General features: G+C 41.6%; 1 protein-coding gene across 1 annotated transcript in view; it reads right to left on the bottom strand.

Annotated features, from left to right (window-relative positions):
• Positions 1–1,285: 1,285 nt before the first annotated feature.
• The window catches only part of ADGB (androglobin), a 387,180-nt gene continuing 360,469 nt past the window's right edge, over positions 1,286–27,996 (bottom strand). The window contains exons 33-35 of the mRNA XM_089694277.1: positions 24,038–24,125; positions 21,455–21,638; positions 1,286–6,813 (exon numbers count right to left, since the gene is read on the bottom strand). Of these exons, the coding sequence (XP_089550403.1) occupies positions 6,628–6,813; positions 21,455–21,638; positions 24,038–24,125 (458 nt within the window). The 3' untranslated portion in view covers positions 1,286–6,627. The remainder of the gene's footprint in view (positions 6,814–21,454; positions 21,639–24,037; positions 24,126–27,996) is intronic.

The following is a 27,996-nucleotide window of genomic DNA, read 5'->3' as shown; positions in this document are numbered from 1 at the left end:
GCATTTTGCCAAAAGAGCATTTTTACACTGCACATGATCATAGGCACTGTAAATGTTAAGTATTTGAGCACACACAGATTAGAGAAAAAGGGGAAAGATCTGGAAAAAAACTTTGTAAAAAGGCAAATAATTTTTTTCAGGCCTGATGATTATGAGATTGTCTGTTTTAGGTGCACTCCTGGTTCTTTTCCGTGCAAGATTATGGCTGCTTTCACAACTTCACTTTCACATCTCACTGTTAGGGTGGTTGAGGCATGTCTTTATCATGCCAGGCAAAGGCTGCTGGACAGCCCCATACACATTGCAGTGGCAAAAAAGTGTCACATTAGGCAGACGATACCGCCTGCCACTGTGCCCTATAGAAGAGAATGGGAACACGGTGGTGGTGTGGTGAAGAAGGATTTCAGTTTAAAATCCCTCTTCAAACAGACACACAAAAGGCAGCATATCTCCTCCCTATCGTCCAGTAAATGTGGGCGACCCCCTGGCAAAGCACCTTATTCCCATGTTGATGAGGACGGGCCTCTTCCCCATAACCCTGGCTTGGTGGTTGTGCTGCAGCGGAGGTAGCTTTTCAGAATCTGGAAGCCCCCTTTAACAAGGGGCCCCCCAGATTCCAGCTCCCCGATATGAATGAGTATGGTGTACATAGTACCTATTCATTCCCAAAAATATGTCAAAAGTAAATAAAAACACAAACATATTTTTGGCAAGACCTCCATTAAAAAAAATTAAACATGTCCCCCAAAATAAATCCATCTCGGCTCACAATGAATGCTGCTGTTAACCCAAAAAATCCCACTGCCCATGACCGCTCCTGCCACTTTTCACTCACTGAATGACAGCGCCACTTTCCTCGCCACACAGGCCCACCCTCCTCTTGCTGCACACATGATCAGTGTGTGTATTTATTAGCGGTGGGTAGTGCAGGCAGTCAGGCTGCTGAAGAAGCATGAAAGCTTTGAAACGCACTCCCAAACTGCTCATGTGCCACCATTGATGTCGGGCAAAAGAGGTTTCTATCTTGTGGCTTCACTTCCTGGTTCTAGCACTGGCTTCAGCAACTTCTACAATCCAGGGTCCAGTAGCTCTAACTATCAGAGATGTCCCAGCTAGGTTTCATCCCCATGCCAGTGGCCAAGGCTGGCATCTGTCGACACTGCCTTGCTGATTCTGGTCTTCACCTGACCCATGTTGATCCACCCACACAGTGTCACTTTTGTGAGTGCAAATTGTTATCTTTAAAATAAAGGTTATATGTTCACAATCAAATCATATGAAGATGAATTGTAGAAAGTTTTATTGACATGCGGAATAAAATTAGTTCCAGAATGCAAGCAACACTGACGCGTTTCAGACAAACAAGACCTTACTCATATATGTTCACAATGTGCTACAATATAGGGATTTGCACCCTGATTTACCTTTCAGTTGTTTGTATATATATTGTGTATGGTGTATGCTGGATATGTTTTGGGTGCATGGTGGGATATGCCGTTTGAATTTAGCGTGCATGTGGTGCATGCTGAATGTGTTTTGGGTGCATGGTGCCATGTACTAAGCAGAATGGGATGCATGCTGCAGAGTGCTGAGCGTATTTGATGCTAGATACAGTGTACTGAATGTAACGGAGTCTAGAGAATTGTTCTAATGGGGTGCATGGTGGGAGATATTGAATGAATGGTGGTGTAAGCTGAGCATGCTTAGGGTTCATGGTGGGATTTGCTGAATATATTGGTGTGCAGGGTGCAGACGTCCAAGCATAAAAAGTACATGCTAATGTGTAATGAATGTTCTGGTATTCATGCTGCAATGTGCAGTACAATGGGGGGCATGCTGTGGAGTGCAGAGTGTAATGAGCACACGTAGTAGACTGCTGAGTGAACTCCTCATTCCACATTTTGAGTTTATGCTTCAAAATGTGGAGTGTAATAGGATCAATGCTGCAGAGTGTTACGTGTAATGGAGTGCATACTGGGGAGTGCTGAGAGTAAAGGGGTGCATAATGAGGTGTGCTGAGTGTATGTTGGGTGTTGATGAATTTTGGACTTGTGTCTATGAACCTACCAACAGATGTGAGGCTCGTGCCCTGGGTGCCCCGCGCTAGCACACAGAAGGAAAAGGAAAGAAGTAGTGCAGAAAACTTCCTCTACTGCTTTCTATGCTATGTGACAGGTGGAAAGGATAGGGCTGCTAGAGGTGGCAGGTAAACATATACCATATATATCTTCTTACATTTGTAAGATAAAACAGAACAAAATAAACAGTTCTTAGCTTCCTTTCAAACACTCTGGAATTAAATGTATGATTAGCAGACATGTGATCCATTTAGAAAACCTGTGTTTATTATTATGAAAGGCAACCTGCTAAGCTCAGTGCCTCCAACCACTGCTTACTTAGAGCTCATGTACTCCCAGCTAATTAAATTGTGGCCGTGTCTCAAGGGATGAACTTGGCTTTGTTTGCTGTCTCTAAGACTGCCAGCAGTATCCACATCATGCAAACTTGTGGGGAATCTCTATTTATATAGAAGCTATTGCATCATGTTTAAAACAAGCATTTAATGAAGACAATCCATATTTACTTTAGTGATAAACTAGAAAAGTACATGATATACTTGGCAAAATGCACAGTATGTGGAAAATTGAATTAAGATGTACTGGCAGGAATGTTAATATCTACTCAAATGTATTTAGCTTAACCTTGTTACAAACAATTTCAAATATCTACATTGCTGATGCAGAAGCAGATACATTACTAATAATATTATATAACTAACACACAATGGGAACCTTACTGTGTCTTCGACACTGGAAGCAAGTAATATACTGTAATGCATACTGTATAGTCTGTCACTGATGTTAACATAGCAGGCTTCTTTTTCTTAGTTCTCACCGGAAAATAAATTTTTTTTTACCTGTTAAATCTGCCAGTAGATACATTATTTTTTTAACTTCCTTTAATAGGTTGACAATGCTGTTCTTTCTGAACAGGGTAGTCCTGCATGGACAGGTTGTTTTATTATTAATTTTAATTTATTTATTTCAGGTACTTATATAGCGCCGTCAATTTACGCATCACTTTACATATATACAGTACATTGACATCAGTCCCTAACCCTCAAGGGATGTACAATCTAAGGTTTTAGTTGGATTTTAATTAAAGGAAAACTCTACATTCATTACAAAATTTGCATAATATATAGAAATGCTGCACAAGGCAATTTGTGATTTATTATAACAAAAAATTCCATTTTATTCTGCAAACACTGTAATTTTCAAAAGTTGTTAAAAAATTAATTGCAGCATGGCAAACCAGGGGTGCGATGATTTTTTTTTTTAGACATCCCCTGGGGGATCCTTTACTGATAGAAATAAAGAAGCTTCTATGGCTGATCTTGTGAAAAGTCCTGGATACTGATGTATGATGGCGGATAATTGTGATTGGCTGCCATCATGTCGGTATTGTAGATAGAGGGATGGTGGTGTGGATGCACCTGCGCAGTAGTGAAGATGCAGCACGATTGCCTCATGCATTGCAGGTATGCACACGCAACTATGGAAACGTGAAGTGATGACGTCACACATCGCCTGCATATTGACGGTGTTTTGTAAGGCAATTGGCACCATTTTGAAACATGAAAGGACACATTGAGATAGACAGAGAGAGTGGCTGATGGACACTTCTTGGAGGGAAGCCAATATTACCACAGGTGGTTATGAACAACTGATGACACCAATGCTATGGTGATTGATATGGTTTGGATAAAGGAATTGATATGCATTTGTCTGTTATCTACTTTTTACAGACTCTAGTCTATGTGATTGCCTTACATCAGACGGGCTTAGAATATGTCCAGGTAACAACTATGGATGTAAGTATTGAGTGTGGCATATTTTTTGCTATCTTTTGAATGCTTTTTATGGAATTTGATGATCTATAGGAATTAAAATAGATGTTGTTTTGGTATGTCCTTTAGTTGGTATGATGGCAGAGAAAAGGCAATTTGAGGTCCCCTAGCATAAAGATATCTGAGATTGTTGTCTCTATTGAAAATATATAGGACTCTTAATTCGGGACGATCTCCCCATATTGATAAGCTGAATGTTAAAATAAAGGCAATGACTTACGTGGAAGGCATACTTTTTTCTATTTCTAATTTATTCATATTATCTTTAAGGCTCCCTATACGATGGTTCTAAGATAGGTGTCCTAAGGTCAAGCCACATGCGTCATCATGATCTAATTAAGTAAGGGCATACATACATATTGTCTTTGGCTGTGGATGTTTGCCATGGTTTTGTACTGGATCTCTCTCTTTTTATATTAATTTTGTTTTAGATCAGTCAGAAAAACAGAAAGGAAGAGTAAAATTGAGGATATCTTTTTATAAAATCTGCTTGCGGCTACGTGAAGAATTTGCTGATCTGCTGCCAGCCTTGCGTCTCGGTCTCCCTGGGTAGGGATGCCTTTTGATGGCATGTAAGTGCACCAGTTCTCTTATGCTTTAGATATTACTTTTTTAATGTGTTTCAAAAATTGTGTATAATTGTATACATAAGCATACATTCTAATATATGTTTTTATAGTTAGGTCATACTTCTGGAAACCCTAATTGAAGGTCCTGAGGAAGCACACAAGCAAACATGCGCAACGCGTTGACCTCTTTTGGATTACTGGAATTGAAGAGTGGTTTGTCCTAAAAGATGATCTGTAAAAGTAAGTGATGACCTAAAACTGAATTTATTGAGACAAGTGGTGTGTTTCTTGGTACCAGTAAAGTCCAGCATTTATTTTTTTAAACCTTGATGAATTTTGGGATGTTGGTACAAAGGAGAGGCAGCAATATTTTATTACATGTAAAATATTAGTTAGCTAACCAGTGTGGCTTCAGTAGGTTTTGAGACTTCATCCCTAAACAAGCACAGCGCAAACTTGTTTTGGGTCAGTCATTCTAAAAGCACATAACAACATTGGACCAGCATGACGGTGAGGCAAGTAGTATTTTCAAGAGAGGTCAGCAGTATCAGCCTCTATACTGCTTCAACACAGGCTTCCTTCAACAAAGGTTAAAATAGCAATTATTATAAAGGTTATACAAAAATATATTTTTAAGTTAAACGTGGCTGCCTTCCACGACCTTTTTGTCCGTATTTATATATTTTAAAGAGGCTAGACAAATGATCGGCATTATAAATAATATTTATCCTGTATCCTTGTTTGTCTTGTGATGCTATTATAGGCTCTTAAAAGTTTCCACACATAACTGATTGCAGTAGTAGGCTGTGAACAGACAACATCCTACAAATTGTAGAAAAATGTAAGTAGGCACCCATGACAATAAGCAAAACCCTAGATGTTGTATTACAAGAGTATGTGCAGGCATGATGTTACAAAATGATCATATAATAAATCCTATTTATGACCCGAAACACACCTTTGAGGTGAGATACATATTGTGGTGCCATTTACTTTGAATGACACCTTAATGCACCAAGGTATCACAACTCCAATGTATATTCATCACAGTGTGCCAAAATGCACAGGTATGCACTACTGTGCTTTATGATGCACTGAAAAAATGGTGGATTTCTTTGAAAATTTGGGTACATTGCCAGCCTATTCATTTGGATGAACTGCATTAACACAATGAACTGGAAAGCCAAGATGTAAATGGGATTTTACTGTCTCAACGTACAAAATCTAATTTGCCACAAAGCCTAGCTAAAGCCAAAATGCTTTCTTAAGTTTCGGATAGTGTAAGGAAGTGTTAAACTACCTGTCGTATTTTTTTGGTGTCTGTGTTCTGTAAGGTAGATTTTCCCTTCACTTCTTGTCCTGCAAACACATCAGAACATGAGAAAAAAAAATCTCTCCAAAGAGTGAGAAAATGCCCTCTTACAGTAGATGCCACCAAAACAGTTGCCCGTATTAGAATATTTCCCCACAATTTCTGTTCCATGACAATGATACAGTTTTAGATTTCTGATCTCTATATGTCAAACTGTGAGTGGTCTCTAGCACTAATAAAATGTGAGCAACTCTCTACAGTAGGGACACAGTCAATATTAAATTCAGAAAGGGTTTTTATACTTCCTCATTTAAAAATATTTTGCCTTTAAATGTACTTTAAAGTCTAACACCAGGCGAGCCTTATTTTAAAGTGGAACTAGTATAAAAATAGCATAGGGGCTGCCATTGCTGGCTTCCTTCTAAAAGTGTTTGCTGCCTGGTTGTCTCTTGTATCAATACAGGAAGCATTGAAGCCAAAGTATCAGTAAAATAGTGTTGCAACTAGCCATTTCAGTAGACATGATCAACAACAGCAGCCTCCATAATATTTTCATGACAGGTTTTCTTTAAGTTTCAGAGTGGAGAAGGGTTAGAACCTCTGTCGGCTTTTTGCTGTCTTTTTTCCTGCCCTAGTAACACTTATTACCTTCATTTTGTGCACTGGTGTCACAGAGATAGAAAGTGAAAGAATATCCACCCAAATGAGTTCAGGACAGCAATAAATACCTGAGAGAAGTTATAACTTTTCCCCACTTTTTCTACTGAAACTAAGAATGTTGGCTGGAGTTAAACTATAAGAATATACAGTACAGGAAAAGAGAGACACTGAAAAAGTTATTTCTTCTTTTTAGCACTTTTTGCGCTTTTTCTTTTCTGGGCTGATGGACTTTTCTCCTTTTCTGTGGTAGCAACATCACCGTCTGTCTGATTTTCTTGCTTTCTTTTCTCAGCTTCCAACAATTTATTTCGGTACTGCTCCCGAGCACTGAGAATGTTCTCACGGGCATTATCAAGTGACATCTGCAAGAAAATTAGAATATTTTTTTCACTTTTATTGGCTAATAACACATTTAAATTAAAGACGTTTTCAGACAATATATGATTTTGGCATCAAAGAATACTAATATCCTACAAACTGGTGTGATAGGGTTATACAGCGGCATTAGGCAGGTCAGTGGAGAGGTCAACGAACATTGAGCTTCCTATAAGTGGGTTAACCCTGGTATTATAAAACACTCTGTTTTTACCACCACAGTAAAAACTGTTGCACCCACTACTTCCTACAAACTAATACACCAAAGCTAATCATAATAAATGTCCTTAACCAGGGGTGGACTGACCATTTGGAAACTCGGGTACTGCCCGAGGGCCCAGGGTCAGTAGGCGGCCCCATGAGATGCCCCTGGTACTTTTTTCATAGGCTTTTTTGAGTTTGGGCAAGGACACAGGGGCCCCATGATCCCCTATTGCCCAGGGGCCCCATGAGTTGTCAATCCGCCCCTGTCCTTAACTTAAAAGCCAATGACCACACACAAACTCATTACCAGGCTTTAGCAACTGGTCTTGATCCTGAGGTCAGTCACAACTACTTGTGAGAAGCTCAGATGCAACAAGCTCCAGCTTTTACCAAAATGTTTTCTATTCCAGAAGCTGTATGTTTGTGTCCTCATGAACAGACCCCGATTCTAATTCCCTGTATCAAGCCGGAAGGTCAAACCTGGGCTGGGAAGCAGCTGGGCTTCTTATGAGGATTATTATATGCTCTTATACTTGTGGATATTGCAAGTGCAATAAATTTCTAATTGTTTCACATTGTGTTTCAGTCTTCCCCAGTTGCCCTAATCTACTTTGCAGCCTATGTATACTGTTTGCCTTGTGGAACAGAGGAGGTGGAATTTTTGGATCAAGTGGTTGGGATCGAGCACCAACATCTAAAGATCACAAATCACAGATGGGAACAGTACGTACACATTTCTGTGCTTTTGCGGGTACAATCCACAGCTGTGTATTGAGAACAGATCTCTGACACAAACATAAAGCATCTGGATAAAGAAAATGTTTCAATATAATCTAGAGCTCATTCCATCTGAACGGTAAGATCGTTCCGGGTTCTTCTGGGTGTGCAGTGGTTTTGATTGACCTCAGAATTGAGACCAATTGCTGCAGCTTTGTAATGAATTTGTGTGTTGTCATAGACTTTTACAGTATGTTATGAACATTTAATATCTTTAGTTTTGGCATATTAGTTGTAGGAAGTAATAATTGCAACTACAGTGCCTTGAAAAAGTATTCATATGTACCCCTTGTCATGTTACAACCAAAAACGCAAATGTATTTTATTTTATTGGGATTTTATTTTGCTGTTCACAGAGGCTCTACATCCAATCTGACAAAGCTTGAGCTATTTTGCAAAGAAGAATGGGCAAACAATTTTCAATGTCTAGATGTGCAAAGCTGGTAGAGACATACCCAAAAAGACTTGCAGCTGTAATTGCAGAGAAAGATGGTTCTACAAAGTATTGACAGGGGGGCTGAATACAAATGCACGCCACACTTTTCAGATATTTATTTGCAAAACGTTTTAAAAACCATTTATCATTTTCTTTCCACTTCACAATTATGTGCCACTTTGTATTGGTCTATCACATAAGATCCCAATAATATACATTTACGTTTTTGGTTGTAACATAACAAAATGTGGAAAATTTCAAGGGGTATGAATACTTTTTCAAGGCACTGTAATTTTAGGATAGTGGTAATACTAGAGTGTTTTTTTAATTTTTTGAAGGGGTGGCTGGCTTATTCCACTGCAGCTATGTAGTACTGTCTGTCACAACTATTCTTTTACTTTATTATCCCTGCAATACATAAGAATATTTTTGAATTGGAAATTGTAAAAAAAAGAAGTTGATTTAGCCCTTCACTTGACTTGTGGATACCAATGTAGCTATTTTTAAGTTGGACACCGCTGTCCTTTAGCAACCAGTATGGTTAGTTACAGAATGCTGCACATACCTTATACAGTCTTTGGAGCTCCATGCAATACAGTATCAACACTTTTTCTCTAGTAAAGCAAAATCTGGCAGATGAAATCAAATAGGCATAGAAATGTAGCAGGAATGCAGTGATCAGTGAAAAATTTTATATACTGACACTGTACTAATGGCACTGGTTGGGTGACGGGGCGATCAAAGGGTTAAATGTGCTAATCTAACGTGTGTGTGTAAAATGTAGTGGTGCTTTAACTCGGCGCTGTGTTCTCTCTTCTCTCCCTGAACCAACTCGGGGGGCAGCGGGGGGCGCAGGTGTGTTCACACCCCAAAACAGGAAGCGGTGAAAGATTACGTTGCTTTGCCAAGAGCTGCTGCTCACCCGCAAAATGTGGGTAAGCGGTTAGCAATTAAAAAACCTTAAAAAAAAATTCTAAAAATTCTCAATATGTTACTACAGTAATATTGTACTACTGTAGGGGGGGGGGTGATCAGGGATTTTTTTTTTTACACTGCTTTGCAGGAGAAATAAAGATCATCTCTCCTGAAATGCAAAGCTTGCTGTCATGAACCTAACTCATTCATGAACTGTCATAAATGTGTTAGATTTTGACAGCTCAAGATAGTGATCTGTGATTGACTGGAGCTGGACACGTGGTACAGGGTGCTGTGATTGATTCCATGTATCATGTGACAGCTGTTGGACAATCACAGCTCACTAGGAGGAGAAGCAGAGCTGTTATAATTGAGATTGATTCATAACAGCTTTGCTTACATTGTGATCATGTGATCGTATAGCAATCACATGATCACTGGGTCCTGTTCACTGGGATCTTCATTCCGCTGTGTCCACCAGACAGGTACTTCGCTTTGCCTGTAGCTGCCGCCCTGCCACAGTACATTGAGATCAGGCGGTCAGGAAGTGGTTAAAGTGTATGTTACCCCAACATTTCATATTCCTGATATGTGTCCATTGTATCATGTACTTGTGTTAAAAAGTATCCTGTTCTCTTTGTATTGCTGACTTTGTGTGAAATTCCTGGTGATCCTGCCAATCCCCCTGCTTTCCTATCTAAGAATGACCACACTAGGCGTGAGAGCACATCCATCCCAGTGTGGTCAGTTTTTTGGCTGCCTGCCCTCCAATGGCCAGACCTGTGCTGATACGCCTCCCTGCACAGCTATTCACTGGAAAGATGTGCGTAATGCTGTATCTCCCCACACCCACCTTATGCAGCTGAGAACAGAGATGATGTGATCACACTTGTAAATACTTAAGGTATATATATACATATATACACACATATGCATATACACATACAGTCAGGTCCATAAATATTGGGACATCGACACAATTCTAACATTTTTAGCTCTATACACCACCACAATGGATTTGAAATGAAACGAACAAGATGTGCTTTAACTGCAGACTGTCAGCTTTAATTTGAGGGTATTTACATCCAAATCAGGTGAACGGTGTAGGAATTACAACAGTTTGCATATGTGCCTCCCACTTATTAAGGGACCAAAAGTAATGGGACAGAATAATAATCATAAATCAAACTTTCACTTTTTAATACTTGGTTGCAAATCCTTTGCAGTCAATTACAGCCTGAAGTCTGGAACGCATAGACATCACCAGACGCTGGGTTTCATCCCTGGTGATGCTCTGCCAGGCCTCTACTGCAACTGTCTTCAGTTCCTGCTTGTTCTTGGGGCATTTTCCCTTCAGTTTTGTCTTCAGCAAGTGAAATGCATGCTCAATCAGATTCAGGTCAGGTGATTGACTTGGCCATTGCATAACATTCCACTTTTTTCCCTTAAAAAACTCTTTGGTTGCTTTTGCAGTATGCTTTGGGTCATTGTCCATCTGCACTGTGAAGCGGCGTCCAATGAGTTGTGAAGCATTTGGCTGAATATGAGCAGATAATATTCCCGAAACACTTCAGAATTCATCCTGCTGCTTTTGTCAGCAGTCACATCATCAATAAATACAAGAGAACCAGTTCCACTGGCAGCCATACATGCCCACGCCATGACACTACCACCACCATGCTTCACTGATGAGGTGGTATGCTTAGGATCATGAGCAGTTCCTTTCCTTCTCCATACTCTCTCTTCCCATCACTCTGGTACAAGTTGATCTTGGTCTCATCTGTCCATAGGATGTTGTTCCAGAACTTTGAAGGCTTTTTTAGATGTCGTTTGGCAAACTCTAATCTGGCCTTCCTGTTTTTGAGGCTCACCAATGGTTTACATCTTGTGGTGAACCTTCTGTATTCACTCTGGTGAAGTCTTCTCTTGATTATTGACTTTGACACACATACACCTACCTCCTGGAGAGTGTTCTTGATCTGGCCAACTGTTGTGAAGGGTGTTTTCTTCACCAGGGAAAGAATTCTTCAGTCATCCACCACAGTTGTTTTCCGTGGTCTTCCAGGTCTTTTGGTGTTGTTGAGCCAACCGGTGCGTTCCTTCTTTTTAAGAATGTTCCAAACAGTTGTTTTGGCCACGCCTAATGTTTTTGCTATCTCTCTGATGGGTTTGTTTTGTTTTTTCAGCCTAACGATGGCTTGCTTCACTGATAGTGACAGCTCTTTGGATCTCATCTTGAGAGTTGACAGCAACAGATTCCAAATGCAAATAGCACACTTGAAATGAACTCTGGACCTTTTATCTGCTCATTGTAATTGGGATAATGAGGAAATAACACACACCTGGCCATGGAACGGCTGAGAAGCCAATTGTCCCATTACTTTTGGTCCCTTAATAAGTGGGAGGCACATATGCAAACTGTTGTAATTCCTACACCGTTCACCTGATTTGGATGTAAATACCCTCAAATTAAAGCTGACAGTCTTCAGTTAAAGCACATCTTGTTCCTTTCATTTCAAATCCATTGTGGTAGTGTATAGAGCCAAAAATGTTAGAATTGTGTCGATGTCCCAATATTTATGGACCTGACTGTATATATATACACACACGTTTTGCTTTTCATTTCTATTTTAAACTGATGCACATACAGTGAGGAACAGAAGTATTTGAACACCCTGCGATTTTGCAAGTTCTCCCACTTAGAAATCATGGAGGGGTCTGAAATTCACATTGTAGGTGCATTCCCACTCTGAGAGACAGAATTTAAAAAAAAATCAGGAAATCACATTGTATGATTATTTAAGAATGTATTTGTCTTGCACTGCTGAACATAAGTATTTGAACACCTGAGAAAATCAGTGTTAATATTTGGTACAGAAGCCTTTGTTTGCAATTACAGAGGTCAAATGTTTCCTGTAGTTCTTGACCAGGTTTGCACACACTGCAACAGGGATTTTGGCCCACTCCTCCACACAGATCTCCTCTAGATCTGTCAGGTTTCGGGGCTGTCGCTGAGCAACACGGAGTTTCAGCTCCCTCCAAAGATGTTCTATTAGATTTAGGTCTGGAGACTGGCTAGGCCACTCCAGAACCTTGATATGCTTCTTACGGAGCCACTCCTTGGTTATCCTGGCTGTGTGCTTTGGGTTGTTGTCATGTTGGAAGACCCAGCCACGACCCATATTCAATGCTCTGACTGAGGGAAGGAGGTTGTTGTTCAAAATCTCACAATAAATGGCCCCATTCATCCTCTCCTTAATACAGTGCAGTCGTCCTGTCCCCTTAGAAGAAAAGCACCCCCAAAGCATGATGTTACCACCCCCATGCTTCACAGTAGGGATGATGTTCTTGGGATGCAACTCATCCTTCTTTTTCCTCCAAACACGACAAGTGAAGTTTAGACCAAAAAGTTCTACTTTGGTCTCATCTGACCACATGACTTTCTCCCATGCCTCCTCTGGATCATCCAGATGGTCATTGGCAAACTTCAGATGGGCCTGGACATGTGATGACTTGAGCAGGGGAACCTTCCGTGCAATGCATGATTTGAAACCATGACGGCGTAGTGTTCTACCGACAGTGACCTTTGAAACTGTGGTCCCAGCTCTCTTCATATAATTGAACAGCTCCTCCCTTGTAGTTCTGGGCTGGTTCCTCACCTTTCTTATCATCAGTGATACCCCACGAGGTGAGATCTTGCATGGAGCCCCAGTCCGAGGGAGACTGACAGTCGTCTTTAGCCTCTTTCATTTTCTAACAATTGCTCCAACAGTTGATCTATTTTAACCAAGCTGCTTGGCAATTGCCCCATAGCCCTTTCCAGCCTTGTGGAGGTCCACAATTTTGTCTCTGGTGTCTTTTGACAGCTCTTTGGTCTTGCCCATGGTAGTAGTTGGCGCCTGACTGACTGTGGGGTAGACAGGTGTCTTTAAAAAGCTCAGACAGGTGCTACTAAGTTAGATTGAGTGGAGTAGAGGTGGACTTTTTAAAGGCACAGTAACAGGAATTTGAGAGCCAGAATTCTTGCTGTTTCTTAGGTGTTCAAATACTTATGTTCAGCAGTGCAAAACAAATAAATTCTTTAAAAATCATACAATGTGATTTCCTGAATTTTTTTTAAAATTCTGTCTCTCAGAGTGGGAATGCACCTACAATGTGAATTTCAGACCCCTCCATGATTTCTAAGTGGGAGAACTTGCAAAATCGCAGGGTGTTCAAATACTTCTGTTCCTCACTGTATACTTTAAAGTTATAATAGTGCATAAACATTCCACCCAGCAAAAAAGAACAGGTGTAAAATATAGAAAACACATTTTTTTTTCTATTTGTTCACAATAAGGTCTGAGGAAATAAAATATATGTGTTGATATTTGTTACCAAATTAAAATCCTATATGTCCCAGAAACAGTGTATTAGGGGCAGACTGACCATTCGGCCACTACCCAAGGGCCCATGGCCAGTAGGGGGCCCCATGAGAGCACACTTGTCAAGATTCTGGGTTAATTGTCCAGTCATCTCTTTTTCCCGGGAACTGCACTGTAAGAATTGCTAAACTGCCAGCGTGTGTTCACGTGTGTCACGGACATAGAAACATACAAAGTGTCACTGTCTTCTCCTCCAGTGTACAGTATCATCTGTGTACATCGTATAGCTGAGGAGTGGAACGAGGCATGGGTTGTGGGGTGAGGCATGGGTTGTGGGGTGGGGCGTGGGTTGGGGAGGGGAGGTGGGGTTCCTGGGAATGTACAGTTTTCATTGAATTAGCATCCGCTCATCAGCCGTGCTGCAGGTAGCAGCTCTTGTTAGATGCTACCCACAGGATAAGAGGCACCACTTCGGCTGATAGTGAATTCTTAAGGATTACTGAAACAAAGCCAAGTTCTCAGAGGATGAAACTCTCACCCCCACCCCCTTCTCTCTCCCTTCTCTCTCTTTCTTATCTCTCTCTCCTACCCCCCTCCCATTCACCCCTTCTCCTGCTCACCCCCTCTCTCTCTTACCTCCCTCACTCTCCCACCCTTCCTTTCTCCCTTTCACCCCCTCTATCTCTTACTCCCCCTTTCTCTCACTCCTTCTGTCCCTCTCACCCCCCACCCTTTCCCCCCCCTTTTCTCTTCCACCCCCTTCTCTCTCACCCCTTCTCTCTCTCTCTCTCACCCCCTCTCTCTCTTACTCCCCTCTTGCCCTTACCTCCTCTCTCCCTCTCCCCCCTCTCTTTTACTCCCCTCTCTCCTACCCCCGCTCTCCCACCCCTTTTCTCTCTCTCTCTCACCCCACCCCCTTCTCTCTGCTACCCCCCTCTCTCTCACCCATTCTCTCTCTTTCTCTCACCCCCTCTCTGTCTTACTCCCCCTCTCTCCTCTCTCTCTCTCCTACCCCCTCTCTCTACTACCCCCCCTCCCTTCTCTCTCTTTCTCACCCCCTCTCTCTCCTACCCCTCTCTCTCACCCCTTCTCTCTCTCCCTCTCTCTCTCTTACTCCCCTCTCTTACTCCCCTTCTCTCTCACCACCTCTTTATCTTACTCCCCTCTCTCTTCCTCACCCTCTCTCTTTCATCCCCTTCTCTCTCACCCCCTCTTTTACTTATCCCCGTTTCTCACGCCCTCTCTCTCCCCCTCTCTCACCCCCCCACTTAGCACCTCTCTCTCACCCCTCCCTCTCTCTTTCCCTCTTACCCACCTCTCAGTCTCTCACCCCCCTTTCTCTTAACCCTCCTCACTCCCTCTCTCTAACCCCTTATCTCTCTTACCCCCCTCTCTCTTCTACCCCCTCTCTCTCTTACTCCCATTTCTCCCTCTCACCACCTTTCTCTCACCCTCCCCTCTTACCCCACTTTCTCTCTTTTATCCCCCTCTTTCTCACCCCTTCTCTCTCACCCTCCCCTCTCTCCCCCTTCCCCTCCTCTCACCCCTTCTCTCTATCTCACCCCCCACTTACCCACCTCTCTCTCACCCCCTCCCTCTCTCTTGCCCTCTTACCCACCTCTCGGTTTTTTTCTCACCCCCCCCCCCCCTCTCTCTTAACCCTCCTCACTCCTCTCTAAACCCCTCCTCTCTCTTACCCCTCTCTCCTACCCCTCCTCTCTCTCACCTCCTCTCTCTTACTCCCGTCTCTCTCCTACTCCCTCCTCTCTTACCCCTTCTCTCTCTCACCCTCTCTCTCTTACTCCCCTCTCACCTCCTCCCTCTCTTACTTCCCTCTCTCTCTCTTACTACCCCCTCTCTCTCTTACCCCCTCTCTCCCCTAGGAACACTTTGAAAACTGGAAAAACATTGCCTGGTCTGATGAGCCTCGATTTCCCTAGAGATGGTTGTGCGTGAAAATCCCAGTAGATCAGCAGTCTTTGAAATACTCAGACCAGCCCGTCTGGCACAACCATGCCACATTCAAAGTGACTTAAATCCCATTTCTTCCCCATTCTGATGCTCAATTTAAACTTCAGCAAGTCGTCTTCACAACATCTAGTTGCTGCCATGTGATTGGCTGATTAGCAATTAGCGTTACCAAGCAATTGAACAGGTGTACCTAATAAGTTGGCCAGCGAGTGTAGATATCTTACCAGTATAGCACATTACATTTGGCACAACTGGGAACTCTGTGAGTGTGTGTGTGTATATATATATATATATATATATACAGTATATACTGCTCAAAAAAATTAAAGGAGCACTTCGAAAACACATCAGATCTCAATGGGGAAAATATCATGCTGGATATCTATACTGATATGGACTGGATAATGTGTTAGCAATGTAAGGATGTCCCATCATTTGATGTAAATGAAAATGATCAACCTACAGAAGACTGAATTCAAAGACACCCCAATAATCAAAGTGAAAAAATTATGCAACAGGCTAGTCCATTTTGCTAAAATTTCATTGCAGCAACTGACAATGGTACTCAGTAGTTTGTATGGCCCCCACGTGCTTGTATGCATGCCTGACAATGGCATGCTCCTAATGGGACAATGGATGGTGTCCTGGGGTATCTCCTCTCAGATCTGGACCAGGGCATCACTGAGCTCCTGGACAGTCTGAGGTGCAACCTGGCAGCGCAAAAGGACTGAAACATGATATCCCAGAGGTGTTCTACTGGATTTAGGTCAGGTGAGCGTGGGGGCCATTCAATGGTATCAATTCCTTCATCCTCCAGAAACTGCCTGCATACTCTTGCCACATGAGGCTGGGCATTGTCATGCACCAGGAGGAACCCAGTACCCACTGCACCAGCGTAGGGTCTGACATTGGGTCCAAGGATTTCATCCCGATACCCAATAGCAGTCAGGGTGCCATTGTTTAGCCTGTAGAGGTCTGTGCGTCCCTCCATGGATATGCCTCCCCAGACCATCACTGACCCACCACCAAAAAGGTAATGCTGAATGATGTTACATGCAGCATAATGTTCTCCATGGCTTCTCCAGACCCATTCACGACTGTTACATGTGCTCTGGGCTCTCATTTGTGAAAAGCACAAGGCGTCAGTGGTTGAGCTGCCAATTCTGGTGTTCAATGGCAAATGCCAATCAAGCTCTATGGTGCCGGGCAGTGAGCACAGGGCCTACTAGAAGACATCAGGCCCTCAGGCCACCCTCATGAAGTCTGTTTCTGATTGTTTGGTCAGAGACATTCACACCAGTGGCCTGCTGGAAGTCATTTTGTAGGGCTCTGGCAATGTTCATTCTGTTCCTCCTTACACAAAGCAGCAGATACCGGTCCTGCTGATGGGTTAAGGACCTTCTATGGCCCAGTCCAGCTCTCCTAGAGTAACGGTCTCCTGAAATCTCTTACATGCTCTTGAGACTGTGCTGGGAGATACAGCATACCTTCTGGCAATGACACTTTTTGATGTGCAATCCTGGAGGAGTTGGACTGCCTATGCAACCTCTGTAGAGTTCAGGTATCGCCTCATGCTACCAGTAGTGACACTGCACCTAGTCAAATGCAAAACTAGTGAAAAACAGTCAGAAAAGATGAGAAGGGAAAAAAATGCCCTCCACCTGTAAAACCATTCCTGTTATGGGGGTCATCTCATTGTTGCCCATCTAGTGCACCTGTTAACTTCATTAACACCAAAGCAGCTGAAACTGATTAACAACCCCCTCTGCTACTTAACTGACCAGATCAATATCCCAAGAGTTTAATTGACTTGATGCTATAATCTGATTAAAAAGTGTTCCTTTAATTTTTTTGAGCAGTGTATATATTGTAGCATTTCAGGTATTTATACAGCTGATAAATTAGTGCCCATAGATAAATGTGCAAGCACAGAAAATTTTGGTTTATTCTTCAAAAAAAGAGGTTCTCGTTTTTTCAGTTGAAACTGATGCTTTAGCTTTCCTCCACAGCCTTCGAAAGAGTAATTTGACAGCTACACAGACACTACACAGCTCTATTACTGCCTGTCAAGAACTTGAAGGTTCATGATGAAGCAGCTCTGGAACTCAGAGAGGGCACTTGGGAGTTGTTTGTAAGCTGGGCTGCTATTTTGCTGTACAGGACATGGCTGTGCATGGACCACAGAGAAGCTGCCCCAGCTTTCTCACTATAGTTACATATACGGTAGTTACAGAGTTGATGTAGACCATGCATCTGTTTTATAGTAATGAAGATTTTAGAGAATTTAAAGAGAATTTAAAAGTGTAAGGCTAAAGCTGAACTCCTGGCACAAAACGTAATTTACATATATATCTTAATAACCACAATGATATACAGGTACTTCACTTTGCAAACTCAGTTATTCCCTTGCATAAATTGCAGTGACATCATCACTGTGATGATTAATCTGTACAGAGAGCAGACCTGTGGGACCCTACAGGTCCAAGCAATGCAGGCTGCCTGCAGAAAACTACAAAGGGGCAGATACTAGATAATTCCAATCCTTATTTACACACAGGGGAAATTACAAATATGGGATCACAGTATCATCAGCCCTAGCACCATTTGCCTCTATTTGAAAAGACATACACGAAGCATGGCCCTCTGCTGGAAGATTAGTTAGTAAAGAAAAGCAGCAGAGGCATGTGAATTATAGAAAACTGCTCCACCAGCAGTTCACCTGATGTGATCCTTCAGTACTGTCTGCAGGATTTAAATGTGCTGTTACTTTTTTCTAATTCTTTTTTTTTTTTTCTATTTGGTTTTGTATTTGACAAAAGAGTTGACATGTCAGGTAGAATGGTTGACAATTAAAACTATCTGTTGTCACAAAGTCAAAATGACAATGCTGAGTCAAATAACAATCCCTCTGCAGGTCTAATTGCAACCTCAAAAGTTGATCTACAAAAAAAAACAAACTCCAGACCACCATGCCAATAACACAGAGTCAAACAATCACATATTTTGAGCATCCATTTTAGCGGAGAGTTTGCATAGAGCTAATCCTAGTCTGCATCTTCTGCTATGTCACAAGGATATAGACTAGAAAGTACCAAGACTTAAAATGATACTAAATATAAAAACGTTTTTTACCTTAAAGTGATACTAAAGTCTTGCTTTTTTTTTAAAATAACAAACATGTCATACTTACCTGCTCTGTGCAGTGATTTTGCACAAGGCAGCCGCAATCTGCCTCTTCTCAGGTTCCTCGCTGATGCTCCTGGCCCCTCCCTCCATAGCAGCTTGCTATGGGGGGCCCCAAGCAAGCGCACTCCTGAGCAGGCGTACTCCCAAACAGCATCTCTGCATGTCCTTTCACACACAGAACCATGGCTCGGCTCAACCCCTCCCTCTCCGGAATGGCTCACTGACTGTGATTGACTCAGCCAATCAGGAGTGAGAGTTCCCGGAGAACCGAGGCTTTCGTGGACATCACTGGATCAGGATGGGGCTCAGGTAAGTGTTGGGGGGGGGGGGGGGCTACTACACACAGAAGGTTTTTTTTACCTTCATGCAAAGAATACCTGAAGGTAAAAAAACTGGAGCTTTTAGAACTACTTTATTGCATTGCTTGAATTAAGGTTTCCCTGTAATCCCCCTTCCATGTGTAAAGGTGAAGAAAGGGGAGAAGAGATGAGCGCTGTGCACGTCTGCATCTCTTCTCTCCTCTCTTCCTCTTCACACAGAAACTCAAACAGCAGTAGGAGAAATTGGCTCTTGCTGCTGTCAATCAAATGCAGTGAAGAGGAAGTGGGGGGAGGGAGCTAAGTCCTGGTGTGTGTGTCTATGGAGCCGACTTTGTAGATACTAAGGTCAGGAGCGAGAACACACCATGTGTCCTTATAGCAAACAGCTTGCTATAGGGACACACAAAGAAGAGGAGGAACCAAGATCACCAGCACAGGACCCGAGAAGAGGAGGATCGGGGCTGCTCTGTGCAATGCTATTGTACAGAGCAGGTGAGTATAACCGTTTGTTATTTTTATAAAATAATCTGCCTTTAGTAACACTTTAAGATTTGTTTTACCCTTAGTCAACAAGGGGTTGAAAATTTTTTTAAAAAGGCCTCTAACATCATAGTTCAAAACACCCTGATACCTAAAACATTAAAAAAAATTCCCCTTTCTTTACCCTCCCTACATCTATGAAAATATACGTATTAAAAGTTCAACATTTTATATGTAATTATAGTAAACTAGCTCTAAAACACCCCGCATTTGGATTTTCTTAGATTTTTCTTTTCTAGCACTCACCCACGAAGGAGCTGCTGAGTATCGGGTCCTCTATATCCTGTACAGCCAGGCAACACACATTTTCCAACTTCCACTCCGAGTCAGTAATCAGTCCATGAGTTTGTTTTTGTTGTTTTATTTGGGAATAAAAGTTGGATAGGGCTTAGGGGTATATGGGATGTCCTAACTTGACTTGCAGTAACAACTCTGAGGACAAACTTCCTACTTCTGTACAAAAAGGTAGATCCTGAACTTTCTAATAAATCAACAGCACAGTCTCTGTGGGGAGCACCTGGTCCCGTCTAGGTGAAATCTCTTGAGACCTCAGATAGGGAATGTCATGTTTCACATGACTATCATATTGACTGTCATATGCCTTTAAGTGGTTCTATATTTTGTTTCTGCTCCTCCCTTTCCTTTGGTTTAGTTAATGCTGTATAGATAGCCCTCCCCCTTTCCCAGAAATGCATTGCAGCTTCTAGCCTCATGTCATGAAGTAGATCACATTATGCTCTTTTGACCTATCGAATGTTCATTGTTGTAAGATTCTCTCAGTTTATGGAATAAACTTCATAAGATCTACAAGATGTCTTAGCGATTGAGTCACTGACTGTGGTATCCAGCTAAGGTTGAAGTTATCGCTATCTCATCACAACTGTAAGATACAGAGATCACACTATCAATGCTTAGATTGGAGAGACAGAACAGGGAATGCCCATTCACCTGGCTTTCTTTTGAAGAATATCCTGAAACAAGATTCCAAAATGGGCATGCAACACTGTCTCAAGGGTAAAAGGTTAAGTACTGCACCTAGTAGCTTTCTCTCCTGTAGTCCCCAGGGGTGTAGAGGTCCTCACACTGTCGTTGAATCCTGTAGCTCTGGGTAAAGTGCTTTCGGGTCTCTCACTGAGCCAGTTTCTGACCTCACTGTAGGGTGGTGGAGCTCCCTATGTCAGCTTCCTTTCCCCCAGCCTCCAGCCTGGAGGCAGAAACCCCCTTCTCCAAGGTCCTTTCCCAGGCTACACAGCAGCACCTTCAGTAATCCTTCTTCCACCTGACTCCCCTTGGTGGCTGATTGTTCCATATTTGTGGGCCCGTCTTCCCACACTGCCAGGAACTCCTGCCTGGGATGGTCAGACTCCATGAATATGCAGATCCAGGTCTTCAGCCCTCCGCCCACTAGTTTCGGGAAGCTTCCATGGACCTCCAGAACCAGAGGGAGGTGATAGAAGCCTAACCTGCTGAGTCATCCAGCCTAACCTGAGCTTGACACCTACTCAGACATGCTCACTCCAGCTACTGAGCCATTACATTTTCCTAACTCTCTAGCACCACTAGAGGGTTCTACACTTTTTTATTCTTTATAAAACTTGACCAAATAGGTTTTGACTTGAGCTTTGCAGGTTGAGATGGAAAATGATTTCTACTAGATTAAACTGTAGCAATTCCTGGTTTGCTGTGCTAAATACACAAATGTAGAATGTGTTCTCAAAAAGGCTTAATGTACTACCATGGGTCAAACAAAGGATGTTTCTTCTAAACAGTGAGTACAAAGCATGAAAGAGCAGGTTAATATTTATTACAGAGTTTTGTGTGTTCCATGTTTTGGAGCTTTCCTTTAATGATTACTATTGATCTGCCATAAAATCCAAATGTGAGCCTAGGTTAATTGAAATACATTGTGCTTTACCTGTAACTCTTCATACATTTGGAGCACTTTCTGCTTCAGCGAATTTCGTGCATTTTTCTCTTGGTTCCTATGCTGTAGAACCTCTTCCCTTAACTGCCTGAACTGTCGGATCTCCTCTGCTTTTTGCAGTGCTTGTTGCTGGATGACACACTCATCTCTTAAGGTTGGTTCTGGCTTTGTTTTTCTGGAATAAGAGAAGGAATAATGTTTTGTACAGAAAACATTTCAACAGCAGGGCCCATGATTGTGGAAATAACTTGGGCTACCACTAGAACTATAGGCCATCTGTGGCCTTTAATTTCTGCACTTTGGAAGACTTTGTTTGACAACTGCTGTAAGCTGGGGTCATTAGAATTCCCTCCATGTAGGAAATTGCATTGGGGTTGATTTACTAAAGGCAAAAAGACTGTGCATTTTGCAGATGCATTTGCACTCATTTTCCTTAGGGCTTAGTGAATGTGGGGAAGCTCTGCTGATTTCCATTATCCAATCATGTGCAAGCAAGTATAATGTTTTGCTTATTTTTTTATTTCCTTGCACCTGATTAGGTATTCTTTACAAAATTAAGCTTTACCACACTCACTAAGCCCTGGGGAAAATGAGTGCAACTGCAGTAGCAAAGTGCACAGTCTATTTGCCTTTAGTAAATCAATCTCGTTAAAGCTTCCAATTTGCTTTATAGGTGAGGGATGGTCTCGCCTTGCATTCAAGACCACTAAAATTTGGTCAGAATTCAAATACAATATTAATATTCAGTCTCAACATATGAATAATTGGTACAACGGTGCTGTATCTTTAGCGGTGATACTCCATGCTGAATGTGTTCACACCGGTGCCCCACATAGATGTAAACTCACCGTCATTTCATGACCACCTATCTCTAGGTAAGTCACACTCGCTTTTTGAGACTATCCCAGTATGCAAAGCGGTCCTGGTGGCCGGTATTCCTTCGCCCTTATAACCGTGGTTATAACCATTACAGTGGTTTTGGGAGTTGTTTACTAACAGCCCCCCTGTCGGAGATCCTCGGCAATCATCGGGTGATTGACAAAATGCAAAATCACATATATATACATGTGATTTTGCGCACAGCTGCCGCCCTGTAGCAGTATTTCTGCTACGGGGCGGAGCTGAAGCAGTTAATGTGGTACAATCCACTTCTGACAGTTTCTTGCTTCATTATAATGGTTAGCCAATCAGCTTCTAACTTCAGCTTTTTCAGTTACAGTAATGCCAAAACTATTTTGGCTACACTTCTCCTATTCTCCTTCTCCTTGTTTTGCACTCTTGCGACCCATTTCCAGGTCAGTATAAAGCACACTGTTGGCTGACGTCACTCAGCTGGTCCAGGCTCGCACCTTTACAGCCAGGATCCACCCAGATACTTGAACTGGCAGCCAGCTCAGCCTCTCAGTATGCCGCTGAGAGCCTGAGCCAGTCCCCCTCGTCACCTCCACAGCTCAGTGCTCCAGTGAGCACTGGAGGAGCAGAACAGTGAGCCCGTGATTGACAGTCACCACTCTCTGCTAAGACCAGAGAGAAAGAACTGAGCAATCAGCTATGTTGCTCATTTCTCAGGGTATAGCTGGTGGGGGACACCTGCAGCTGGGATTGGTGCTGTAACTATCTCAGTATGATTTTTCTTGTTTTTCCAATTCCCATACTTCTCTGTTAAGTTTTGACAAAAAAAACTGGAAGCTGATTGGTTTCTAAGCAGAGCTGCACCAGATTTTGCAATCTCCACTTTTAGTAAATCAACCCCTGTGTGTGTTCCCAACCAAGAGACTCACAAGGCTCCTGGAAGCTGAAAACCATGTGATCTTTTGCCTAGGCTTAAGGTAACTTGATGGAGCTTGGAACTTTTCTATTCTTTCATGACAAAAAAGTTGCTTTTATCCCCAGATAATAGTGTGTGTTAATAGCACTAACATGTGACCTAATGATTTTTGGAAAGTGTGATTTTTAATGATAGCTCCACATTTTGGGTGAGTACAATTTGCACACTGCACTTATAGCTGAACTCCAGGAAAAAAAAAGTATACCCGCACTGCAAAGGTTAATCGCTGATTTTTTTTCTAGGAAACAGATGAAATGATCCTCCATTCCTCCCTCTACAATACTGGTTGGTCCCTGCAACTTCTACACCCCCATGCTCAAATGGTCTTGAGTCGTGGACTGTTCCTGACATCATCAGGCCCAGAGCAGGCTCCGTAGACCTGCATCTTGATGTAAGGATGAAAGAAACAGTCCACCGCTGGATCGTGGAGGAGTGTCTTTTGGCGATAAAGCCAAGAATAAGGTGACCTTTGTAGTGCAGGCACAACCCCATTGCAAGGGAAAACATTTTATTTTGCCCAGAGCTGGACTTGAATTCCCTACATTATTGGAATTTCACCTTGCTGGATTTGAGAATATCTGTTTTTTGAACACTTATTACAGCTCTGTAGCAGTAGATTTATCAGTTGTTAACATTCATAGAATGAAAAATGCAAAGCCAAAGATCATAAATTACAGTTTGAACGGGTCACCTCTATTCACAATATTTAATATTTAAGGATTATAAATAATATATATATAACTTACCTAATAAAAGGTGTTAAATCAAAGGGCTCTTGTTTATTGGGAGCAAGTGGATTTGAGAACACATTTTCCTCCTCTGAATTTGGCAGCACTGCAAATAATTAATAATAAGTAGAATTATTATTTTACAATGACTTATTTAGCGTTTGACACTTGACACAGGGTAATACAAAATAAACATAATAGATTGCATATATTAAAGTAACACGCTCCTATTAAATTGATAATATATTATAAATTATTATATTGAAACTTGAATGTTTGCTAGTCTGGTGCCCCAGGGCATCGTAACATATGGGTAACAGGGTAAAGCTACTTTCACAAAAATGTGCTAAAAACGCACATTAATTTTTTTATGCATCTTTGGCATATTTTTACTGTATTTGTTGTGCGTTTTACACAGGGCATGTGACTTAATGTTGCATGTGTTTCATTGGGGAGGTGCAGGTTTTTTTTTTACCGCATCAAACCTGCACCAAAAATGCAGGATTGTACTTAACACAGCTGACCCACAACAGGTCAGTGTGAAGAGTTCCATAGGATTACATAGTCACGTGTTTTTCTTCCACTTTTTTTAATACAAAAGTAAAATGGATCAGTTTGAAAACAGCCTAAGAGGGATATATATACTAGATAGCAGATATCACTTTCTGCTGTACTCTGCACATTGTGGCATGCATTTTACAGCCCATGCATAAAATAAAGGCTGGGGCTGCTAAGATGACTTTGATATTTTACTGTGCTTTGTGTATGTGTCCTGCAGTGGTATGGCCACGAAAAGCCCATAGCAATGCTTTTTTTTCAACGTTGTTTTATTGTTTTTAAGTCATCACTAAATGCTGATTTACTCCATGCAGAGCTGAATGTGAACTCAAATTGGTGTTTATAGCACAGTTTCCATTTGCTTTACTAGGTGTCCTTAAACTTCTACACAGAGCAGCTATTGTTGAGCAGATAAACAGTCTTATATTATACAACAGCTACACATGATTGTGTATTCTTTGAAAAGTGAATTTTTGCCACATTCACTTAGCTCTGGGGCAAATTTGCTTTAAGAGCGAACTCATCCTTTAGTAAATTAACCCCAGCTTACCTGTTGAAGTAGTAGAGCAACCCTTATGAGAAGGTTGGATTGTGAATGCACATCTATGCCTATGGTGAGCTGCAGCTAAGTACGTTCAGATCTCTTGTCCAGTAAAAAGAGAGGATCTGACATTTACCCGTTTTTGAAATGAGCAGCAAGCACATGTAGAAACCAACACAAACTTTAGGTTATAGGTTTTTGGTGGTATGAATTACTGGGCAAGAAAATCTCTGAATTTCTTTTTGGCTATTTTTGTAGCTCCACGGCACTTTTATCATCTGTTTCACATACAATACAAAAGTAATATAAGGGCTTGTGTACACCACAATGTTCATTGACGTGTTTTAGTTGCACTGTGTTGCTGAAAGATTCCATTCAATTGACTTGAATGGCAAAATCCAGGTCAACAGTGGCTTAGAAAAGCAGCATGCATGACTTTCTTTACTAATGTGCTGCAACTCAGTGCACTAATGGCAACCAGTTCAGTTTAAAATAGAGATTTCCTCATGTATATTATGCATCTTGGTTGTGCTGGGAAATGCAGCAAAATGTCTGAAAACCTATTTGGTATTAAAAAAAATCCTAAAAAAATTACTGAAATCTGCAATGTTGAAAATTAAATAAAGCAGCCTTCATGTTTTATCGGTACTTACACAGTTAGTGTGGCTGAAAAAAGACAAAAGTCCATCCAGTTCAACAAAAAAAAAAAAGTTATAATCCTATACCAACAGTTGATCTAGAGGAAGGCAAAAAACCCAGCAAAGCATGATCCAATTTGCTACTGCAGGGGAAAAAAATCCTTCCTGATCCTCTGAGAGGCAATTGGATAGTTCCTGGATCAACTTTACCTATAAATGTTAGTATCCAGTTATATTCTGTGTATCCAAAAAAGAATCCAGGACTTCTTTAAAGCAATCCACTGAGCTGGCCAGAACAAACTCTTGCGGGAAACTATTCCACATTTTCACAGCTCTTACTGTGAAGAAGCCTTTCCATATTTGGAGATTATTTTACTCCAGATGTAAAGAGTGTCCTCTGTGATGACCTCAGGGGGAATAACTCTACACCGAGTTCACTATATGAACCACTGATGTATCTATACATGTTGATCATATCCCCCCTTAATCTCCTCTTCTCAAGAGAGAATAAATTCAGTTCCTCTAATCTTTCCTCATAGCTGAGCTCCTCCATGCCTCTTATCAGTTTGGTGGCCCTTATCTGTAATTTCTCTAGTTCCCCAATGTGCTTTTTGTGAATTGGTGCCCAAAATTGAAAAGCATATTACTTGTAACTACAGATTGTGTTGATATAAATGGGGGAGTTATATCGTTTACAAAAGAGCTGTGAAAACTGGGGACTCCTTTCTTATTACTAGGCATGAGCAAACACCACCTAATGACATGTTGCTACAGTTTATCAAAATTTGCTGATTTTTTGGCAACCCTTTCACTGTTTGGCGTAATGCATCATAGTCATGCATTGTGAGGTGACATTATTATTATTATTACATCGAGTTTATATAGCGCCAAAGAGTTTGCTCAGCGCTGTACAATAGAGGGGGATACAATACATGAAACAGTACAGCAACTACAAACAGCACACGAGGAATTAGAGGGCCCTACTCTTTCGAGCTTACAATCTAGGAGACATCTTGGTGGTCTAATGTTGTTTACTTACAACTTTTAAGGGGTTGAAAGTGCAACTGTGCTTAGACCATGGATGTTAAAGTTTTTACAAATCCTTACTCATTGCGGTAACCTGCATTTTCCTGCACTAGATCAAAGCAGGTCAGCCTAGGGCAGAGGTGGGCAAACTGTGGCCCTCCAGCTGTTGTGGAACTACAAGTCCCATCATGCCTCTGCGAGTCATGATGCAACTGTCAGCCTTTCAATACCTCATGGGACATGTAGTTCCATGACAGCTGGAGGGCCGCAGTTGCCCACCACTGCCCTAGGGCATATAGAAAACAGTTGTTTACTATGTGCCTGTTCACACTGCAATGCAGTTCAGAGGTGGTGTAAATTATTCTGTGGCAAAGTAAAAATAAAGTGTGATTTTATTGTATCACAATGGATTCAAATAACAATGTGAAATGTAACATAAATAACAGTTCAGTATAGGTAAAACAAAAATATTAAGACAGATGTTATAAAGATGTGTCAAGCTTAGAGTCATGGATGTCCTGCCATGTGCTTTTTGTCTGCTTAATGCAGCATGAGTCTGAGCAACAAGAAGGAAGTGACGTGATCTTAGGTCTCTAAGAGAATGCACCTGTTTAAGCTTGTCAGTATGTGAATAACCATAGAAATGTGTCTTCCTGCCTTGCTTGTGAGTGTTTGTGTGTCTGTATGTGTGTGAATGGACGGACGTGTGTATGTAGGTGTTTTGTGACCCTTTACATCTCTTAGAATGTCTTTTTATGTTACATGTGGCATCATAATTCTCATAACTCAGAACCTTGTATAGTTGTGTGGCAAACAATTCTGCTTATTAGAGCAATTTCATTGAGGGGAGGGGATACTACATATAGTATATTGTCTTTTGATTGAAAAGCCCATATGTAACACTCTCTTCTTGACCTAAAACTTCATAAGTTAAAGATGACAATGTTGCATCAGCCTACTTATGTGACCAGTTTCTCTGTTCGAAGGACAGTATAACTAAGAATCTATCTTTACAACATAATATCTCAATAATGTTGTATAACCAAAAATCTACTTATGTAATATTACCAACTTATAAAACATAAATTAAATACACACAGATACTACTAGAATATACTATTTCATACTAATCCTATTTTGGTACACTTCTGACTCCCATGACACTCTACACCAGAGATCTTTTAACCAACTATGCCCATCTACAGAAATATCCT

This window comes from Staurois parvus, unplaced genomic scaffold, assembly GCF_062004578.1.
Source record: "Staurois parvus isolate SC_StPar_1 unplaced genomic scaffold, SC_StPar_1.0 ptg000657l, whole genome shotgun sequence".
In the NCBI taxonomy this organism is placed as follows: domain Eukaryota; kingdom Metazoa; phylum Chordata; class Amphibia; order Anura; family Ranidae; genus Staurois; species Staurois parvus.
This window is presented reverse-complemented; position numbering and strand designations above follow the sequence as displayed.